The 22,435-nt window shown below is 36.6% G+C and overlaps 2 protein-coding genes across 2 annotated transcripts; one reads left to right on the top strand and one right to left on the bottom strand.

Moving 5' to 3' along the window:
- Positions 1–2,244: 2,244 nt before the first annotated feature.
- On the bottom strand, positions 2,245–11,831 carry LOC121320555 (integral membrane protein 2B-like). Its single transcript, XM_041258980.1, has 6 exons — positions 11,561–11,831; positions 5,006–5,137; positions 4,311–4,505; positions 3,998–4,108; positions 3,416–3,566; positions 2,245–2,971 (listed from the first exon to the last, which is right to left on the bottom strand). Exons 1-6 carry the CDS (start codon positions 11,651–11,653, stop codon positions 2,883–2,885), a joined length of 771 nt encoding a protein of 256 aa, XP_041114914.1. The 5' UTR covers positions 11,654–11,831; the 3' UTR covers positions 2,245–2,882.
- A 1,618-nt stretch (positions 11,832–13,449) lies between these two features.
- LOC121320553 (mediator of RNA polymerase II transcription subunit 4) lies at positions 13,450–22,205 on the top strand. The gene is made up of 7 exons (XM_041258977.1): positions 13,450–13,578; positions 14,112–14,178; positions 15,173–15,343; positions 18,545–18,602; positions 18,796–18,882; positions 19,849–19,980; positions 21,126–22,205. The coding sequence occupies exons 1-7, from the start codon at positions 13,508–13,510 to the stop codon at positions 21,296–21,298; spliced, it is 759 nt and encodes a 252-aa protein (XP_041114911.1). The 5' UTR covers positions 13,450–13,507; the 3' UTR covers positions 21,299–22,205.
- Positions 22,206–22,435: the final 230 nt, after the last annotated feature.

The raw sequence follows: 22,435 nt of genomic DNA, 5'->3' as shown, positions 1-22,435 counted from the left end.
TATTTGTATGAATTGCACATGTACCTATCTCCATATATTAACAGGGGCAAAACAGTTAAATATATCGCATGTGAAGTACGGAAGCGGTGCTCTTCCTACCCGAGAAGTATTACACCCCTGTGTAATAGAAGATTGTAGGATATTTTTCACATCAGAAGCACTGTTTTATGTTTCATTTTTCGAAACATTTACTCAGGGGAGTTGCATAATTGCGTAATTGCTTGCATCAATTTTTGCAGAGCTTGATGCTTTAACAGACAGGATGACGTTCCCCAGGATCTTGTGGCATCTTGCCCAGTCTCTAAAAACATCACACATGGAAGCTTGCAGAAATACTTTTTTTGTTGTTGTTTTATTCACTTTTTGCCTAAAAGGCTGAAGTGTGCAGCATTCATTTCTGCCCGTTTGTAAATGTGGTTTTATTTAGATTTTCATGTACTAACTTATAGTTGCCACTTGCAAAAATTGCAGAAGGGTCATTTAACGAATTTTTTTTTTTTTCAAAAATTCAAGTTATCAAATGCTTTTATTTGACTAATGTATGTTTTATACTGTGATTTCAGTTTGTATAACATCAGAAGTATCTGTCCTTAAGAACAAACCTTTTAGGTTGACTTGCAATTCTTCCCAGAGTGTAAATTCTGTTATTAGGAGTTGAGAGTTTTATGACCTTGCACAGACTCATTGGAGTCCAAGGACCTTTTAAAATAATAAGTCACTTGTGACATGCTGCAGACCACAAGATCCACAGAATGTGTCCTCTTGGTAACCTTTATGTAACAACTGACTGATTTCCATATGATAATCAATACGAGTTAATAAGGGAGGAGACATGAAAAGAAGGAGTGATCTTTTCTCTAAATCCTCTAGGCAGATAAACTTTAATTGGATGATTCTAACAAAACCCCTCTGCAAAGATGTTTAAGATGTGCTGCTTCAAGGAGAACACGGCCTTCAGTTCCATCTCAGCCAGCCTCTTTTCTTCATCTTAACTAGAGGCCCTGTGGATCAACGCCAGCCTTTAGTCCTGCACTTGATTCAGTTTGACTTCCCTTAGGACAAAGCAAGACCAAGAGAAGCACCCAACACCAGCAGCTACATGAGACAATTAAAGGACCTCTTTTACAAGCACACTGAAACTGCAGAACCTTAAGAACGGTAAGGTTGCAATAATATTCTGATAAAAGCAACTATACTGGACTGTCACAAAAATAAATTATTATCTTGTCTATAATTACCTATTCATGTTAAACCATTAAATACTAGTAGGAGTTAATTTTAGATGCAAGTTAATTAACTAATTACTGCTTTAAATCCATTTTTTTTAAAATCTGCTGGTCCTCATTACATCATTTGATTGAACCAATATTCAATATTAATAATGATTACTATTACTTTGAATGTTTCACAAATCAATGTTTTATAAATAGCAAGCAACCCATTGTTTGGCATACAAGTGGATACATTTATTTGGTTTGTGAAATATTTAAAAGTCGATGCGCTACTAAGCACATGGCCAAAACAGGTTACACATCTTGGGGATCTGTCTGAGATAATAATCTTTCATGCAGCCTCACATGTTGGAGGCATGTCCTAAGGACAATAATATCAATAGTCCTTATTGTTTGGATATGCCCAGACACACAGATTATATCAGACTACCACACATTGTTAGAAGAAATGAAATATAAAAACTCCATCAATGGCATGGTCATGCACACATTTAGCATGCAGGGTATACAGTACATAACCCCCAGGCTCCGACACTGAGATGGTGGCAGCTTTATAAAATACCTGGCACAAAGGGGTTGTCATTCCAAATGACATATTATACATTGAAGTGTCGTCAGCATATAAATGAGAATTACACATCAATAGCAACTTTAATACAAACAAATATGTAATATCCCACACTTTCATGTAAATTAGACTCATTTGGTCCGGCAGTAAACACATAGTGGAGATACCGACACAGTGATCTCCATGTTCACTTAAACAATTATTCCAGTAAGACTGGTAACAGATTCCCCAGTAATTAATACGTACAGGCATATTCAGACTTTCCACTGTCCAAGTATTTCCTTGGTTAGACTAAATTATGTAACCAATTCTCTAGATATATACAAATGTGTGACATATGAGCATATACTCCCAGATTCTGACAGTCTCAACAATAGTAAAAAAAAAGAATCTCAGTTTCATCACTTTTGATGAAAAAAAAAAAAAAAAAAAACATAGAAAGGATCGAGTCCAAGATTTATTGTGGTATAAGTTACCTTTTACACAGAACGAAGGCAATATACAAATTAGTACTATAAGTAAGCTATACATTTTCCAAATGCTTTGCGGTATCTTATTGGTTACCACAAATAAGTAAAACGTAAAACCTAGAAAAAAAAAAAAAATGGATAAAACAGTCTACAGCCAGGTAAGTGGTATAAAATTTGAAGTGAACTGCAATTTTTTAGATTACTTTGCATTTTTAAAATACAGATAGCGTTATATTGCCCAGTCCATGACATATTCTTCTAATTCACCTGGATTCCATTTAAAGTTTACATTAATCAAACAAGCAGTTAAACCCTGAAAATGAAACTTCCTAAAAAGAGATTAGATGTAAATACCATTGTTTTTAGAATATTGCCGCTATTTTTTTATTATTAAAAAAATTAAAACAACACTTGACAGAATAACTTCTCAATAGCTAGTTGCTGCTATGAGATGAGTAGGATGAAGTTTTACAACACAACCCTGTTAACATTACTAGTTCATACAAAAATAGAAAGCAACAGCAGGATTAAAAACTCAAATCACTGCACACAAAAGTGAAAAAATAAGTGTGTTTTTTCAACAGCAAGCTGTCACTTGAGTGGTTCTGTGCACTACTTCTCACAGATGACAGTTTCAACAGCAAACCTATTCTCAAAGTGACGGATTGTGTGGCAGTTCAAAGCCTCACGCTTCTGAATGCCTGTTTTCAAAGAAACAAAATATGCATATTAGACCATAGCATTAAAAAAATTACATTGTTTACAACCAATTAGGACAGTCTTAAAAAAAAGTTCTTCACTTTTTGCCAAGTTATAACTGTTGACTAATTATTTTTATGATATGTTTACGCTACCAGTTATCCATGCAATAGTATTATTTCTTAATGTTTTAATGTTAATTTGTTACATTCCGTAGACCAGTGGCTTGTAAACAGACACTAGACAGTAAATATTCAGCAAAACATACAGCCATTAAAATGTGTATACTACACCAGCAGTCTTCCTTTTTAAAACGTAAAACTAAGTTGCTTGTGTTTTAAAAGCCATTCTAATACTTTTCATAAGAACTTTTTTCACCCCTTTTCTGATCACTGGAGTTCAGCTTTCATTAGACTATTATACCAATGTGCACTTTGTCAGCTTACCTCTAATAACATCTCTGCGCTGAAGTCTGTAGGTCTCCTTGCCACGGCACAGGTTATAAATAAAATAGCCCAACTGATCGACATTTTCAATGCGATCAGTGACAATCATCTGTTCGTGGATCAGATACGACTGGGGAAGGTAGGTTCCAGCCTGCAGGAACAGTTTATTGATTCATTAATAATATAATAATAATAATAATAATAATAATAATAATAATAATAATAATAATACCATGGATGGATCAAATTACTGCTGTTTTTTTCACCATCTAGGAAAACCAGCATCTAGAGAACTCTTTTTAACTAAGGTTTGGAGTCCTCCAGGTTGGTCCATTTTTTTATTATTTAGATCCACCATCATTTAAATAAAATGAGAAGATGCCAGCATCTCAAAATATATGTTTGTGTCTTTGCTATAGTTGTACAACACCTATCTATTAAAGCCTGTAATAAAAGATTAATGAAGAAAATAAATCATAAAAAAAGGCTACAAAACTTGACCTAAACTGTAAGCCATCCCAACCCCCTATTAACAAGGACAGGCTTTCTGAACTAATCACTACATGGATGCATGGCTCTTACCTTGATGTTAATCAGCAGCTCCAGAAAGTCTCTTGGTGGCATGACAATAGAAGTATTCAAGGGAATCACATAGCATCTGTTAAGACTGAGATCCAGGTAAGCTGTAAGCCTCTAGCAGAAAGAAAACACGATGCAGTGCAAGTATTATACAGTTGCTGTAAGTGTCAAAAATGATCTTAATCATCATATCTGCACAACATTTTAGTAAATCCTATTTGATATGCAATAATTACTTTAAATATTCTGCATTATTACTAAAGCTGATTACATGGATTAGCTGAACATTTGCTTTAGTCAATATAAGATTTCTTACTCTGTGAAAATCATGAACTATGTCAGCCGGGTCACTGTCAGCAAACTCTGGGACAGGGACGTTAATCAGCTCAACTTGTTCCTCCTCAAGAATACGGATTCTTTCTTCAATCTCACGCAAACGAGCAGACGGGTTGGGTGCATTTGGGATCATGTAATCGTCTTCACGGTACTTGTATCCACAGATTAACACTTCCTAGGAATACCAAAGAACAGTTATATGTTAAGTGAGTCTTAGAGGATATAATGCATATATTCAAGAAGGGAGTCCAGAATTAAGAAAACAATCCTGAGTTTAAATAGCCACTGACTCACAGGGGTCTGTATTTTATCGTTTCACATTTTACATCTCTTTTAATTCATGTTTATTTATGCTATCGCCTAAAAACTGCTGGATAAATAGACTATCACCACACAATTTAATTTATGTTTTAACCAATCTTTATATTCCTTTGTGACATTTTCCCTATTTTTTGCCTTGCCCTGCCATACTTGTTTGTATCCCTTGGCAAGATGAGATGAAAAAGCCGCTGCAGGGTCACCCATACCATCGCCCTCTTTTTAATATATGCTCCTGTTTAGCACTGACCACAGCATTAACCTAAGGGGCTCCTGAAAGAACAGTAAGAAAACAACCCCACAAAATCTGCCAAAATAGAGACTGAGAAAGAGTATGCACAAAAAGTTAATGTTTACCGGGTACATGAAGTATCTGTAGAGATAAACACCTCCAACTACCACACCAGACAGCATCAGAGCTAGTCCAAGGTACTTGCAACAGCGCCAGGTTTTTGACTTTTGGTGGATATGAATCACATCTTCAGGATCCTGCAATCAAAAAAGACAAACAGATTAAAAGTCTACAAGAAAGTGTAATTAACTAACACCATCAAGTGGTAATCCAGGACCATGGCTTTAAAACACTGTGGCAAAGTGCCCCGCCCATGTGAATTGTGTGCTGCACGTTGTGTGTTAATGTTGGTGTATAGTCATTGGTACATGGGATATACCAATGACTGCCCCCTGAAAACTCCCATCCACGGTCGGCAGTGGAATAGCTGGACTTGCACCCCCCCCCGTTCCTTCCCCGTTCCTTCCCCGTTCCTTCCCCGTTCCTTCCCCTTGTCTATTGTGAAGAGCCTCTGGACCCAAACAATTATAACTGTGTAACGGTGTGGTTTCCTTTCACCTCTAAGAGATGGTTCATGTACAGTAGCAAAGGTTTTGTTTCAGATGCATGAGAGAAACAATTGTGTGTAATCTAGCCAAGTCATTAGGAAATTGAAAGTCCACAGGAAAACTCATTGCTGGAAGTCCACTTAGTTAATTTACAGTGGTGAACTGTAACTCTCATAATTTAAGATACATCAATCTTATAACCTTTTAAGGAGTTTCATGTCTGCTTTAACACAATTTTCAGTTTGAGTATAGAGTTCCAATAGCTGCTGTCTGCTGTGACTATACAGAACAATGAAAGTCGCCTCACACAACTACTGTCAGAAAGATACTAAAAAAAGGCAATAGCTTGTGCAGTAATTTAAATCTGTGCTATACACTGATGTCTAACGTTGCCATCAATAAACTTGATGAAGCACACTGTGGTGTAGGCAGGGAGCATATAAATAGGATTTTTTTTCAATTGTTATTTCATGATTAAAGTGATCAAGTTGAGGTCTGACCTGCAGTACCCTCACCTTCTCTGTTCCTCGCTACATTGCATGGCAACGCTAATGATAAAGGGCGGAATGAGAGCTTCCGCTCGGCAGGCTGGAGGACATATTCATTTCTGTCTGCACTGGCTTTTTTTTCTATATAATAGAGAGATGTAATACATTACTGCTAGTATGTTTTGAAAAGGAGAGAGAAGACAGTAAAATCCTTACTGAGATATATACATGAATATAACAGTTGTCCCTGTCACTTAACAGTACTGCCTTAGACTTCTCACTCGCAGTTTGGATGAAAAATCCTTTAAATGGTCCCGACCCTTAGAGGGCATGCATTTCTGATGTGTTACATATGGCTTGTTTCACAGACCCCGACTAGAACTAATCTTGCAACACCTAATGTTAGCTTAAGAAGCTAGTGTTCCCATTAGCCAGTCATTCAGTTATAACTTCATATCAAACAGTTAAGTTCTGTTAAGATATGCTGAAACATTAACATGACTCAACAGGCTGTAGATAGAGACCGATACAGGCTTGATCTTGTATTCAAACCTCAGAACCTATTTCCATCTGCAACTCAGTTCAACCCTAAAATATTTGACATAGGCACCCCTCATATGTAACAAAGTACCTTTATGGCGTCCAAGGCATATGCCCACCTGTCCATCAGAGCTCTCCTGGAATTACTTAAATCAAATGAGATTTACCAAACGTCCTGACAGGCAGGTGGCCGGCCTGCCCAGGAGTGTTCGTTTGAAAACTGCATCTAGGCCAAGTCAATCCAGGCAAGGGATCAATTATTTTGTGTCCTAATTAAAGGGTGTCTACAGCTATTTGCCAAGTCCCTGAATCCCAGAGGAGTGTGTTCCAATACTTAAAAGAAATCATAATGAACTACAGATGCTTTTTGGGTTTACCTAATACCTCACACATTTTGACGATGGTATGTTTGGACCAAAGCATGTCTTTATTGTCTTGAAATATATTATTTTGTTGAATTGAACTTGAGCTTTGAGTGCAGGCTCATTTGGTTGTTTAAAAAAAAAAAAGGCAGCAGCAGCTTTTACTTCATTTTACAAAAGTAGAACCACATAACTAAGGAACTGAATATAATTAAAGGGAGTATAACTTAATCAACCAAATAGCTACAGCTCGAAATAACATTACTCTTTACTCTGTCCCAACGTAATTCCAATGAATTGAATAATTCATGGATTTTCAAGAAATCCATTCAAGTTAAAACTTCCTCTAATAAATCTTTGGTAAGACAGCCTTTCACCATAAATGGAACATACAATGCAGTTCTATATTTCACACCCCGACAAATGCAATTATGTTCTGCATTATAACAAAGTATTAAAAACCATAGAAATCTACAATAATCTACTCCATTTGAACACCCTGACCCAAATTAAACCCAAATCACCCTTACTTAATACCAAGACTTCTAAAGTTTCTACACAGATATTTAATAGGTAATATTTAATCATGGCTAGTTTACATGAAATTGCCTACACTATTTCACTGAATCAATATACACTGTCTATTTAATTAGATAAATCAGCAGAGCTACAGAATGTAAAATTGATTACAATGGGTTTTTTTTTTCTGTGTTGGAGGTGTGACCAGCTGGTAGAAAAACTTTTGCACATGCATTGTTTCACCAAAATTTAACAAGCATTATTGCACTATTTCCTTTAGCTCATTTTGAATTTAATTAAATTCAATTAGAATTTTGGAAAGTAACTGAAAACAATAACGTTATACAGTATACAAAAACCGAAAACCCAGAAAAAAACAATTTACACAAAACTCGAAAAATCAAAATAAGCACCAAAAATATTATATATATATATATATATATATATATATATATATATATATATATATATATATATATATATACATACACACACACACACACATACACACATACAGTGCCTTGCAAAAGTATTCAGACCCCTGACCAATTCTCTCATATTACCGAATTACAAATGGTACATTGAAATTTCGTTCCGTTTGATATTTTATTTTTAAACACTGAAACGCAGAATCAATTATTGTAAGGTGACATTGGTTTTATGTTGGGAAATATTTTTAAGAAAAATAAAAAACTGAAATATCTTGCTTGCATAAGTATTCAACCCCTGTGCTGTGGAAGCTCCCAGTTTGCATAGATGAAAGAAATTGCCCTAACGAGGACACAATTATCTTACCATTGGCCTCCACCTGTGAACCATTAAAGTTGCTGTCACATTTTCTGGATAAAAACCCCACTGTTGAAGGATCATTGGTAAGGCTGTGAATTTGAAGGAAAATGAAGACCAAAGAGCATTTTACAGAAGTTAGAGATAAAGTAATACAAATTCACAGATTAGGGAAAGGGTACAAAATAATATCCAAGTGTTTGGATATCCCAGTGAGCACAGTGGGATCAATAATCAGGAAGTGGAAGCTGCATCACACCACCCAGGCACTGCCAAGAAAAGGCCATCCCTCAAAACTCAGTGCTCAAACAAGAAGGAGACTTGTGAGAGAAGCCACAGAGAGGCCAACAATCACTTTGAAGGAGCTACAGAGTTCAGTGGCTGGGAGTGGAGTAATGGTGCACCAGTCAACCATATCAAGAGCTCTGCATAACACTGGCCTGTATGGGAGTGTGGCAAGAAAGAAGCTGTTACTCAAAAAGTACCATCTGAAAGCACGTCTGGAGTTTGCCAGAAAGCATGAGAGTGACCCAGCTGCGATGTGGGAAAAGGTTTTGTGGTCAGATGAGACCAAGATAGAGCTTTTTGGCCAAAACTCAAAGAGCTATGTGTGGTGCAAACCTAACACTGCCCATGCCTCAAGACACACCATCCCTACAGTGAAGTATGGTGGTGGCAGCATCATGCTGTGGGGATGCTTCTCATCAGCAGGGACTGGGCATCTTGTTACAACTGAAGGAAGAATGGATGGAGCAAAATACAGGAAAATACTGCAAGAGAATCTGCTTCAGTCCGCTAAAAAACTGAAGCTTGGGAGGAAATTCACCTTTCAGCAGGACAATGATCCCAAGCACAAGGCCAAAGCAACATTGGAGTGGCTCAAGAACAAAAAGGTGAATGTCCTACAGTGGCCCAGTCAAAGTCCTGATCTCAATCCCATTGAGAATCTGTGGCGCTATTTGAAAATTGCGGTCCACAAGCGTCATCCAAGCAACCTGAACAACCTGGAGCAAATCTGCCAAGAAGAATGTAACAAAATCACTCCGACACTGTGTGAAAAGCTGGTACATACTTACCCCAAAAGACTTAAAGCTGTTATTGCAGCAAAAGGTGGCTCTACCAAATATTAATGTGTGGGGGTTGAATACTTATGCAAGCAAGATATTTCAGTTTATTTTTCTTAAATATTTCCCAACATAAAACCAATGTCACCTTACAATAATTGATTTTGAGTTTAAGTGTTTAAAAATAAAATATCAAACAGAACAAAATTTCAATGTACCATTTGTAATTCAGTAATATGAGAGAATTGGTCAGGGATCTGAATACTTTTGCAAGGCACTGTGTGTATATATATATATATATATATATATATATATATATATATATATATATATATATATATAGCAGGGAGTAATACTTTGAGCAGTATGTGAGGAAGTAGCCCCAGAATGTTTTTCAGCTGTTTTTTTCTTAGCAAGGGACCCCACTTGAACCACAGGTATCATTTGATCTATTTACTGATTTGACATCATAGGAAGCCTGCACTGGCTGAATGCCAAGTATTTCATTTCACTGTGGCTTGTGTCTCAACAAGATGAAATTCCTCTGCAGAAGCATTACTGTAATTATAAGTTACAAGTATTATCATTTTATATAATTAGAACTACGATGTACTTGTGCTATATACTAAAATAATCTTTATTTACAGTACATACAATTAGAATACATGTGAGTCTTGTACTATCCTCAAAAATGAACAAATGTGTATGGGAATTAATTTAGAACGTTTGCATTTGGGGTTGATTTTTTCACTAAATTGAACTTCTAATCACTATACTTTATCAGAATGAATTACTGTTGTGGTATTATTTTAAAATAAGTCACCATAATTTTTAATAAAGCATGTTGGTTCTTGGTGGAATGTGGAACAGTTTTTTTAAAATAATTTAGCATAAACTGCAAATAAAAAGTCTGCCCCTAGATTCTGTCACCATAACTGACTTGGAGACTCTTTCGTGAAGAAATAACAGTCACACAGGCAGATATTAAAGTGAAAGTCACCGACACATGGATTGTATTTAGCCCAGCTAATATGAAGTACCTCTAACGGTCTTTGAAATACTAGACTTAGACAAGTGAGGTGCAGCGACAGTAGCACTGTAAAAATATCTGCAATATTAAGCCAATTTTGGGGTCTTGAAAGACCACAATATGGTATCCCTGCCAGGTAATTGTTCAAGGAATTTCAGCGTTGAAAATATACAGTCTGCTTATCAAATGCTTGATAATATTACAAGTTGAACAGGCCGGCTGCAACAGATTTGCAAAAACAAATTCCACACATCAAACTATTACTACAAACCGACTACAAAAAACCCATTTTCAGTACTGGCCTTATTTATTTAAACATTGCATTTATAGTATTGGTAAAATGCAAACCATTGCTTAAGATGTAGGCCTAAATAAACATGCTTACTGGTGTTAAACAAACTTCATGACTGGCCCATGTGTTCCACAAAACGTACCATCCTATTCCCAATGAGTACTGCATAGGTTCTGAGTCTAGTATTTCATGGTATGAGCAAATGTGGGGTAAGGTTTATATGGAACATGTTATGGCATGATCGGAGCGTCATTATGATTTTCATTTGTATGTTTTTGTATGTGTACAGTTCACAGTCAGTTGCAGGAAAATAATCATCAATGACATTAAAAAAAAAAAGAAAAAAATTAAACAATGCTTGTGATTCGAACCTCTGGCCTCCAGGCAGGGCTAACTGCAATCAAAATGTAGGACCGTTGCCAATTGGGTTAAAGACAAAAATTGAATAATCCACTAGTAATAAAGATAACAAGCAATTCAAAGTTGTTCAAACAGTTTTGACAAATTACATTTCGTCACACCTTTTATCCAAAGCGTCATTCAAAAAACGTATAACATTTCGTAAATTACATTTCTGAACAACATTGAGGGTATATTCTATAGCTCCTAAAGTCGGATCTCATTTCCAATGTACATACATATTTTACAAAATACTGTACATCCTTTGATGTTACACTAAATCATTAATGCATCATTTAGATTCTACATATGTCTAATGTCATCCTAATCTAGACGCCCCCGCCGTGTTATTTTCCAGTGCCAATTGTTCACAGAAATGTAGCCTAAACTATGGTGATTTGACACTGTACCGAAAAGGCCTCACAAAAAGTAACTTCCTTTTTATTTTTATAACAGCGTCGACGCCTGTCGTTTTATAAAAGGCTGACAAACAACATATCTGATTCTCAACATTAACTATGTTAACAAGTACTTGAAGGTAACAACAATCACCATGGTGCCGCTTTTGTTTTGCACCAAAAATACAGCTCACCTTGTCTTCGGGAATGATAAGAGTTTCGCTCTTTTCTTCTTCCTTTCTCGCATCTTTCTGAGCGAGGGCCGAATTGAACGACACCTTTACCATCGTGCCAAATGTAGACTCGATAAATATAAAAAATCGAGACACAAAATTACTTGAATATTGCCAATAAAACCGTTGAACCGCTTCACGAGATTACTCCACCAACTCCTCTATCTCGCAACAAATTAGCAAAGTGACGCAGTTCATAACAACACCGACCGGCTGAGTTTGTGAAAGCGAAGCTTCCTGTGAAACATACTGTAGAAACTTAAAATGACCACAAGAGGCGCGCTTTTCGTTTACCGTACAGTACAGAACAGAATTAGTTACACAGTACACATTTGAGCATGGTTCATAATCTCGTTTTGAAATTAGGAGTGGCCGTGTGTTTGCATAAACTTTCGACAATTATGAAATCGATACTAAAATCATAGGCTACGTGGTGAAATTAAATAAACAACACTTTATCAGCACTTTCAAAGATTATTTAAATGCTGTTTAATGGCGTTTATGAAGATAGTTTTTTTTTGTTGGTCAGCAGAACCATGGTACAGAGTATTACTGTGTAAATATTTTGTTAATTATCATTGCCGGTAAAATGAATATAAATACAACGTGTTTGTCAGTACATTCATCACAGTCACGGCTGCATATTCAAAATTAGAGCTGTCACTTTGAAGAAAAAGCTGATGACTGACATATCAACAATACAAAATATTATACCAATAGAAATGTTTAATCACAATTTGATAAACGATTCTCTAGGTCTATGCAAACATGTAAGCGTGAAATATAGAGAGACAGATGAACAGACAGACCTCCAAAGAGCCCCACAAATATTATATCATTATTATACTAGTAGATTTAATCAACATTTTTTTTGTACAGGCTGTTGCTGAAGTTAGAAAAGAAAGGTACCGTAGATCAAGTTTTAAATTGTATTTACATTTTTGTCCTATAGAAGATGAACATAAATGAAAATCCAGATCAACTCTTATGGCCTGTAGAAGTTGTTTTTCAGTCAAAGATTAAATAGGTCTACATACAGTAAACATGACACATCACTGCATTGGTTTTCAACATGGGACAGTGTGGGCCTGTGTGAGATAAGCAGATGAGCCAGATGGATCCCCATGGTGTCTTTAATATCAACCTACATTAAAGTCAGCAACTGGAAGATGTGTTGTCAGCTTCTATAAAGAGTGATACTCAGCAGACATTGCCTCAGCACAGTTCTCTGTAAAGCACATTACATGTGCCTTAATAGTGCTTAGGAAGTACTTGCTGGCTGTTTGAAAAGTAAGAAATCTATATTTTTGAGACGACTGTGAACATGAAAGCTATGAAAAGCAACTGATTAGTTATTTTGGAGGATAACAAGATCAAAGGGCTATATATTTTGCAAGGGCAGAATTGAGAGAGGAAGGAGTTAGACTTTAAATGAAAGTGACTTAATTATTCTACAGAGCTGTTTTTTTTTTAAATAATAAAGGGGGGGGGGAATGAAGGGACATAATGGAGAGGGTATTATAAAATGAATCAGGAAGTGGGTAGGAGGGTGGGGTTTAAGGGGCATACTGGAAATGAAGACGTTAGTCTCACAAGGCTATTTGCTATTGCAATTTACATTGTATTACTTATTCTTGATTGGAAAACATAATACTGTTCTATGCAGTCAGTGTTTTTGTGAATTAAACGAGAATTGTTTAATATTGTTGGAAATATGCACTTAATGCGCCTATAAAACACAATAAAGAAAACATCTGACACGGAACATTGTGCAGTAGTACTCTTCCTCCACTAGCTGTCGCCATGTGTATTTCACATTTTGCTCTTGGTAGCGTTTCTTCTCTCTATCTCGCTTCTTCTTGTTGATTTGGTTGGTGTGGACCTGCGCAGGAAAAGCAAAACTCGGCAATGGCGGTTTCCGAGAGATCAACTAAAGAGAGATTATTGAGTGTTTTAGATGACATAGAGGTGTTATCAAGGTAAATATCATAAACCAGATTGTTAAAAAATTGCTGATTTCAGATCCGTTTACGTTTATGTGGATGCAGCACTGTGGTTATCACGACTGTTTGCATTAATTAGAATATCAATATCAATGTATCATTCTTGAATTAAATAATGTAACCCAAAGGATGATTGTAAATTAAACCAGACGCCATATGATCGATCTATCTATCTATCTATCTATCTATCTATCTATCTATCTATCTATCTCTCTCTCTCTCTCTCTCTCTCTCTCTATATATGTGTGTGTGTGTGTGTGTGTGTGTGTTTAGATACAAACTGGTTATTCTTTGTTTTACTGTTTCTAGTAAATCATGAAATAATGTAAATGTGAAGTAAAAATTTGAGAACCAGAATAAACACGACATATTGAATATCTAGTCAATGTACTGTGCGTTGGTACATTAGAGTAAATAAACGAAAACAATTAGTAAGCTTTTATTACATATTTCTGCATATTGAATGCTTTCACAAAAAGGTCTTTAAAAAACAAAACACTAATTCACAGGGAATTGATCGAAATGTTGGCGATATCAAGAAATCAGAAGTTACCACAGCCTGGAGAGGAGAGTCAAGTAAGCTGAAATGATGTCTGGCTTTGCTTTTCATAGGAATTAGTGTATTGTTGATGTACGGAGAGCAGGTATACATGAATGTCCAAATATAATATAGTATGAATCAGTGGTACAGATTAGCTGCGTACTTGCAGTTTTTACGCATTACAAAATCCGAAATATGCACTGAATTTAAACTTAATGCGTAAAAACACGCATAACAATTTTGCTGCACAGCTTGTCTGCCTCCCCTAAAAATTTGACTAACAACTACATCTCCCAGAATACAGTGTCTTCAGTTAGTAGGAAACTGCACAAGAAAATAACAACAAAACAAACATTATCCAATATCTGGCTAGCCACGTTGTCTTTGCAACCAATCACAATAAGAATAAGAAATTCAAATCTACACATAAAGGTTGTAGCATAAGCACCCCAGTGGAGCTACAAATCCAACTGGAACCATCGTCAGTGGCAACCTAAAAAAGGTGCTTATATTATTAAACTGTTTTATAACTATGCATTTCCTTATTTTATTTGTCTGGTTGGCATTATAGTGAAGTTTTAACATGTTCACTTAGTTTTTAATGTTAAAATATGTTTATTTTTCGGTACAGTAGTTCAAAGTGACATTGCAGTTAAAATGGAAGGCTCTTATGCTTACCCCGTTACCATTAGTATTTATTGAAATTACTCATGACTTCAAGGTAATGTTGCATTTTAAATAGATTTTACTCTCTGTGTTAAATGTAGAGTGCTGGTATAACCTTTTGAAGAGTTTTTATGAGCACTGAAATATTTTAACTTGTCCCACCACAGTACATGAAAGATTCAGCACCATAAAAACGGGGACAGTTTAAAATTAATTTTAAAGCATAGGTTAGCAATATCCTTCAGAGCACATGTGACTGTGGCACTGCTGTTTGTAAATATTATTTGAGTTGATTAGGCTGACTTTGTTTGATTTCTAACTCATGTTTAATCAAGCTGGTATTAAGAGGGAATGTTTTTGCAGATCCTGGAGTTGTTGGTGCAGAGGGACGGGGAGTTTCAGGAGTTGATGAAGGTGGCTCAGGAGCAGGGCAAAGTCCACCAGGAGATGCAGCTTCTGGAGAAGGAGGTGGAGAAGAGAGACAGTGACATCCAACAGCTGCAGAAGCAGCTTAAAGAAGCTGAACACATACTGGTTAGTGAGGAGAAACTTCAGGAATTGCTGTACAGCTGTAGCTTGTTTACACAGCACACCACTGGCAGTAATATTTCCTGCAACAGGAATATAAAGTGGAGTAGGTCTTAACTTCACATTATTCCAAATATCTGGAGAACCATTTCTCAAATTCTCAGTTGCTATTACCATTATTATCAAGTTGTCAATTGTGGGTAAACAAACACACACACACACACACACACACACAGTGCCGTGAAAAAGTATTTGCCCCCTATCTGATTTTCTGCATTTTTGCATATTTCTGACTCTGAATGTTACCAGATATTCAACCAAAAGCTAATATTAGGTAATAGAAATACTGAGTGAACAAATAATACAAAATTTTGATACTTATTTCATTTATTTATTAAAGAAAGTTATGCAACACCCAATGCACCCATGTGAAAAAGTAATCGCCCCCTTAGAATAACTGGTTACACCACCTTTAGCAGCAATAACTGCAACCAGATGCTTCCTGTAGTTATTGATCAGTCTCTTACAGCGCTGTAGAGGAATTTGGGCCCACTCCTTCATGCAGAACTGCTTCAACTAGGTGACATTTGTGGGTTTTTGAGCATAAACTGCTCGTTTCAGGTCCTGCCACAACATCTCAATGGGCTTTAGGTCTGGACTTTGACTAGGCCATTCCAAAACTTTAAATTTCTTGTTCTTCAACAATTCTGATTTAGACTTGCATGTTTGTTTCGGATCATTGTCTTGCTGCATGACCTTGCTGTGCTTCAGCTTCAGCTCACCGACAGCTGGCCTGAAATTCTCCTGTAGAATTCTCTGATACAGAGCAGATTTCATGGTTCCTTCAATGATGGCAAGTCGTCCAGGTCCTGATGCAGCAAAGCATCCCCAAATCAATAACTTTTTCACACCTGAAGTTTGCATATTTGATTACCTTGCACACCAAACAAATGAAAGAAGCACCAAACTGGTGTCATTTTTTCTCTGACTTCCTGTATATACTACTACAACCCACAAAAAGATCTGACCAAATTCAATGTGAAAAATTAATTTTTCACTGTGTGTGTGTGTGTGTGTGTGTGTGTGTGTGTGTATATATATGTGTATATATATATATATATATATATATATATATATATATATATATATATATATATATATATATATATATATATATATATATAATGTGTGTATGTACAGTGCCTTGAAAAAGTCTTCACACTTGAAAAAGTCAAGTTTGACGGATTTTTAAATTTTTAAAAATTTCATTAAAGTAGTGAATTTGTTTCACTAGTAGACACATCAAAAATTAAAAATGTGTTAAAGTAGGAGTTTGTTTCACTTATCTACACATCATCATCTTTCAACATGAAAGAACAAAAGAACAATTATAGAAATATTTAAAAAAATAATTTAAAAAAAAAAAAAAAAAAAAAGTGATTGCAAAAGTCTTCACATCCCTTGAGTCAATTCTTGGTGCAAGCCCATTTTGCAGCAATAACAGCCATTTTGGATAAGTGTTTAACACCTTAGCACAGCGGGATGGTGCAGTTTTTGCCTATTCTTCTTGGAAGAATAGCTCAACCTCTTTTGGCTGGGGATCGTCTGTGGACTGCAGTCTTTAAGTCTTGCCACAGATTTTCTATAGGCTTTGACTAGGCCACTCGAGGACATTCACTTTCCTCTTGCTGAGCCACTCAATTGTTTCTTCTGCTTTGTGCTTAAGATCATTGTCCTGCTGAAAGGTAAATCTTCTCCCCAGTCCCAGGTCTCTGGCAGACTGGAACAGGTTTTCCTCTAGGATCTGCCTGTACTTTGCACCATCCATCTTTCCCTCAGTGTTCATAAGCCTCCCTGTCCCTGCTGCTGCAAAACATCCCCAAAACATAATGCTGCCACCACCACCATGGTTTACTGTTGGGATGGTGTTAGCAGGGTGATGTGCCATGTTTGGTTAACGCCACACATGTCGCTTAGCATTGAGACCAAAAAGTTCCACTTTGGTCTCATCAGATCACAAAACCTTCTCTCACATGCGTGCAGTGTTCCCTAAGTGTTTTTTTGCAAAAGCTATGTGGCATATATGGCGCTTTTTCAGCAGTGGCTGCCTTCTTGCCTCTCTCTCATACAGGCCATGTTTGTGGAATTTTCGTGAAATTGGGGAAAATGTTGACTGTACAACAGTCTCAGCCAGAGACCTCTGTAGTTCTTTTAAAGTAATCTTACGCCTCACAGTGACCTCCCTCAGCAGTTTACTTCAGCCACGGCTACTGACTTTGGAGGGACTGCCTGATCGAGGCAGTGTCTTGGTGGTGCCAAACTGTTTCCACTTTACAATGATGGACCTGACAGTGCCCCAAGGGATATTCAAAGACATTCAAAGTTTCTTATAGCCTTCCCCCAATCTGTACCTTTCAATAACTTTATCCCAGAGTTCTTTTGGCAGCTCCTTGTTTGGCATGTTTTGCCATTTGCTTCAAATTCACATCCTACTACTTCACATCACATACAACAGAAACAGCTTGATTCTTCATCCAGGAGTATTTGAATCAGTTGAGCTACTGTGATTGGACACAGGTGGGCTCTATTTAACTTATGTGACTTTTTAAGGCAGTTTGTTGTACCTGAGTTAATTTGGGTTTGCTATGACTAATATATATATATATATATGTATGTGTTGAGGTGACTCTGGTTCATCTACTACCCCTGTGTCATGCTTGCATTTTTTTGCAGATATCTGGAGAATTGCTTTTCAAGTTGTTGTTAGTTCATTGATTAATCTTAACTATTTGTACATACTTTTCATCATTCTGATTGCTCTAATCTTGATTTTACAGTCAGGTAGGGGGACATACTTGTGATCAGATAGAGTTCATTCTTGCTTTTCCAAAAAAACAAACCAACATGTTTGTTAATTACGAATCCTGGTACGCCAGGGTGTTGTGATGTGCTTAAATATCACAACGCCTGTTTTGTAATGAAACTTAGTAGCTCACTACAGGGATAGGTAACTGGCAGGGGACTGGCATGATCAGGTGTACAATTTTAATTGATCATAACATGTTAACTTTAGGAATTCAAGTTTGGTTTACTTTCAAATGAACTATTGTTACATTATATTGAATCCAAATCCTTTTTTTTTCACAACTATGGTATAGTAGTGTTTGTAAAATGAATGAAATGTAATTTTCTTCTCTCCATCTCTAGGCAACTGCAGTATATCAAGCAAAGGAGAAACTAAAATCAATAGAAAAAGCAAGAAAAGGTTGGTATTCAAAACACCATTTGAATTAAGCAAACAAATAGCCATAGGTTGTTAAAAGAATAATAGTTTTGGGTATTCGGAATGTTTTAGATGCGTGCGCATAACTGTTTTAGACCATTACTTTATTTTAACGTTGCCATGTGTATTTCTGGTTCTGTTCCTAATTAGCTGTCTCTCCAATTTCTTATTCCAGGTCGCATCTCCTCTGAAGAAATTATTAAGTATGCTCACCGCATCAGTGCCAGTAATGCGGTGTGTGCGCCTCTGACGTGGGTGCCAGGTGAGTTGTCTGGCATTTTTCCATAATCCTATAAACTTGCTTTTGAAAATTCATTCTAGCAGCCCTCAATGATTTAGTTAAGACGACCCCAATGGTATGCAGTAGCCACAGCCAGCTGTTTCTCTGTCACAATGTGAGAACGCAAAAATGTCTCGGCTTTGCAATCCTGTTTTTTTTCTTGACGCAATGGATCGGCAGCACTCCATTAGTCCTGCCACCAGATAGCAAAAGAAAGCATAAAATGTAAGGCTGAGGCGATGTAATGATGCATTGTATCGTTCGATAACTATTGATATTCAAGCCACTGGTATCACAGGAGAATGAGCCAGTAGTATATACTAGTATCAAAAATGTTTTTTTTTTATTAATAATAATTGATCTCGAAAGGAGGTCAGCAGCTCTAGCGGCAACTGTCCGGGCAATTTACTAGTAGCAACTATACTGCTTGCGACCAAATCCCGCGAGGATTGCCCCGTTTAACACCCCTGACAACTCAAGCGGTCAGTGCACTGGTATGTGTCACATGACTGTCTGCTCCAGTGAAAGGAATGGTAAAATGGACACTACATAAGCCAAAATATAAATCTATATTGAAGGCTATGCTTTTTTAAACAGTTACAGACTGGAATTACAAGCTACAGTACTCTGCTTCACATTTTGTTATCTTGTTGTTTATTAAATCGTTAACATTATTTCCCAGGGAACAAAAAAAAAAAAAAAATTGAATACAATAATTAACATCAGACTCGGAAAAAAAAAAAAAAAAAAAAAAAAAAAAGTTTTCTGTAGCCCTATGGTGTGTATAATCTTTATTAATGTACATTTGTAGTTATACTACCTGTACAGTACTTCTACACTTCCAACTATGATTCACTACTCTGAATCAAAGTATTATACACTCCTGTTAGTTTTGTAATTGTTAATACATGCGAGGAAGATGTTTTATATTCGATTTCTTTTCTTTAGGTGACCCCCGCAGACCATACCCGACTGACCTGGAAATGAGGAGTGGCTTGTTGGGACAGATGAGTAACCTCCCTACCAATGGTGTCAATGGACACCTGCCTGGGGATGCACTGGCTGCTGGGAGATTACCAGGTAATTGTTTTGCTTCATTTTATTGTATTTATTTATTTATTTTTCATCTGGATTGCAACTTGTGCTTGCATAGTTGCACAGTTTAAAAAGATGCTTGTGTAGGTATTTTAGGTGCTGGCTACATTTGTTGACTGACTGCTGCTTTTTGGACGTTGGCGCACAAGAGATATCACTATGTAACACAATTTTTGTTCCTGGGTAGTAAGTGTTATTTCCTAATTACTTATGCCTCAAAAGTATAGAAAATGGCTATTATTCCCCACAAACTTTGCTTTTGTGACCAGGACAGTGATATTAAAGTGATGTGAAATTTACAGTATAATCGTAAATCTCGAAAAACTACTCACTTCTAAATCCTTTGTAGTCATTTTTGTATTACTTTAGTATAAATACATGTTAATTTGGATTCATATGTTGTTTTTTTCTGACTTTATGTGAATGAAAAGACACACATTTGCCCATTTTCCCATTGGAAATAGTGATATTTTGAAATATCACTGTCCTGGTCACAAAAGCAAAGTTTGTGGGGAATAATAGCCATTTTCTATACTTTTGAGGCATACGCAATTAGGAAATAACACTTACTACCCAGGAACAAAAAAATAATAATAATTTGTTACACAGTGTATTCAATAAGCAGTTTGGTCTTTTAAATCTTATTCCAATGTGTAGGTATATTTTTCCAATCAAACCACAATTTCTGGTTGTTCCTATTCCCAGAAGGCTTATAGTTTTTCTCTTTTTTACTCCCCGCTGGGGTATTGGGATGTGACCATACGTACAACAGCGACATTTCAGATGTATTCATCCAGAGAACGGCTTACCCAGCCCTGATTTTAAGAGACATTCTTTAACATAAATTATTGAGGTATACGGAGGCACCTTTTTTTACAGGAGCACACAGTGGCTGTAGATCTTGATTGTACTTTTTCAGGATACCAATGGCTCTTGTTTTGCATTTACAGCTATGACTGTGATGGTGTACATCACTGACATACCTGTTCAATTCTGAAACTGCAAAACAAAAGTTGTCAGTTAAGAAGCTAAATCACTTTACCATACCAAACGCAGAGAACCCACAAATAAGCTTTGCTACTCTGTCTGCCTGTGTGAAAGCTCTCCTAACTGTTGCTCCTGTCTTTCAGATGTGTTGACTCCGCAGTACCCTTGGCAGTCGAGCGATATGTCTATGAACATGCTGCCTCCGAACCACAGCAATGACTTCATGCTGGAGCCTCCAGGACACAACAAAGAGAACGAGGACGATGTGGAGGCGATGTCCACAGACTCCTCCAGCAGCAGCAGTGATTCTGACTAGATGTAAAGGAAAAAAGCGAGGGAGAGAGAGAGAGCGTGGTGTGGACTCAGGACTTACTAGCTGCATTTTAGCAGCTGAGCAGAAACTTCTATTCAACTTTGCCCTGTTGCAGAAGGGAATGACAGTGGCTGCAGTTGGAAAAGCGTACTGGATTCTTCTGCGCTGTAAACCACTCAGACTATTTAAACACACATTGATACAGATCTTTTGCCTTGCAGTATATTGAGCTAAAAAGAGCCAATAAACAAAAGCCCGTATCTCCTACTAAATACCGCTTCAGTATAGCTGGGTTAACACAAGACGGCTGGTAGGCTGCACTGTAGTGCCTTCAAAAGTTATATGTGGCTTACTTTTGTCACTGTAATTTGCTATATGCAGTCAGGACAGTGCTAAATAGACACAGAATACCCTGCTTCAGGAATGAGAGTTAATTGGAGAATGGTTCATTGATTTGGTGGTGCATGATGTTATAGTTAGTAGCACCCAAGGAACTTAAATTATCTTTGTACTGAAGAAAGTGGATACTATGCAACAGGGGATGTATTCTGTGAAGTTAACTGTTTCAAAATAGTACCTAGTGGTGATAGATTTTTCTACTGAAGTGGACTGGAATTGTAAATAGTACTGTAATATATCAATCGTGACATTTTCCTACTTTGTAAATTAGAGTTGAAAAGAAAAATAATCCAGTCATTGAATTAAATCTGTACAATTGAAGGTATGTCAAAATGTGATGAACAAGTTCTACTAGAACCAGCACAGACTATTCTAACAGTAAGTTAGCTGCTAATGCAGAGCAGAGAGGCTTGACTGAGTCACAAGGATGCATGCTTTTGTTAATGAAAAATGTATTGCAGGATAAAAGCAGACAATTTCGCTTTTTTTTTGTATAGAGGTTTAGAAAGTAAAGGACTATTATAAAAATAGTGGTGAGCTGAACTACATTTACTATTCCTCAAACTTTACATTAGAGTTGCAATTATGTTTGCAGGAAGGGCAGGCATTAACCTAAGTTGAAATGCTTTATTAAGTTAATTTCTCATGATACCAACTGTCCAATGTATTAAAGACAGAAAAGCTTTCCTTAGATAACACTGACCCACTGTAAAATGGTTAAGGTCCTATAAGATGATAATA

Source organism: Polyodon spathula, chromosome 9 (genome assembly GCF_017654505.1).
Source record: "Polyodon spathula isolate WHYD16114869_AA chromosome 9, ASM1765450v1, whole genome shotgun sequence".
In the NCBI taxonomy this organism is placed as follows: domain Eukaryota; kingdom Metazoa; phylum Chordata; class Actinopteri; order Acipenseriformes; family Polyodontidae; genus Polyodon; species Polyodon spathula.
Note: the sequence above shows the minus strand (reverse complement) of the source record. Positions and strands in the feature narration are given on the sequence as shown.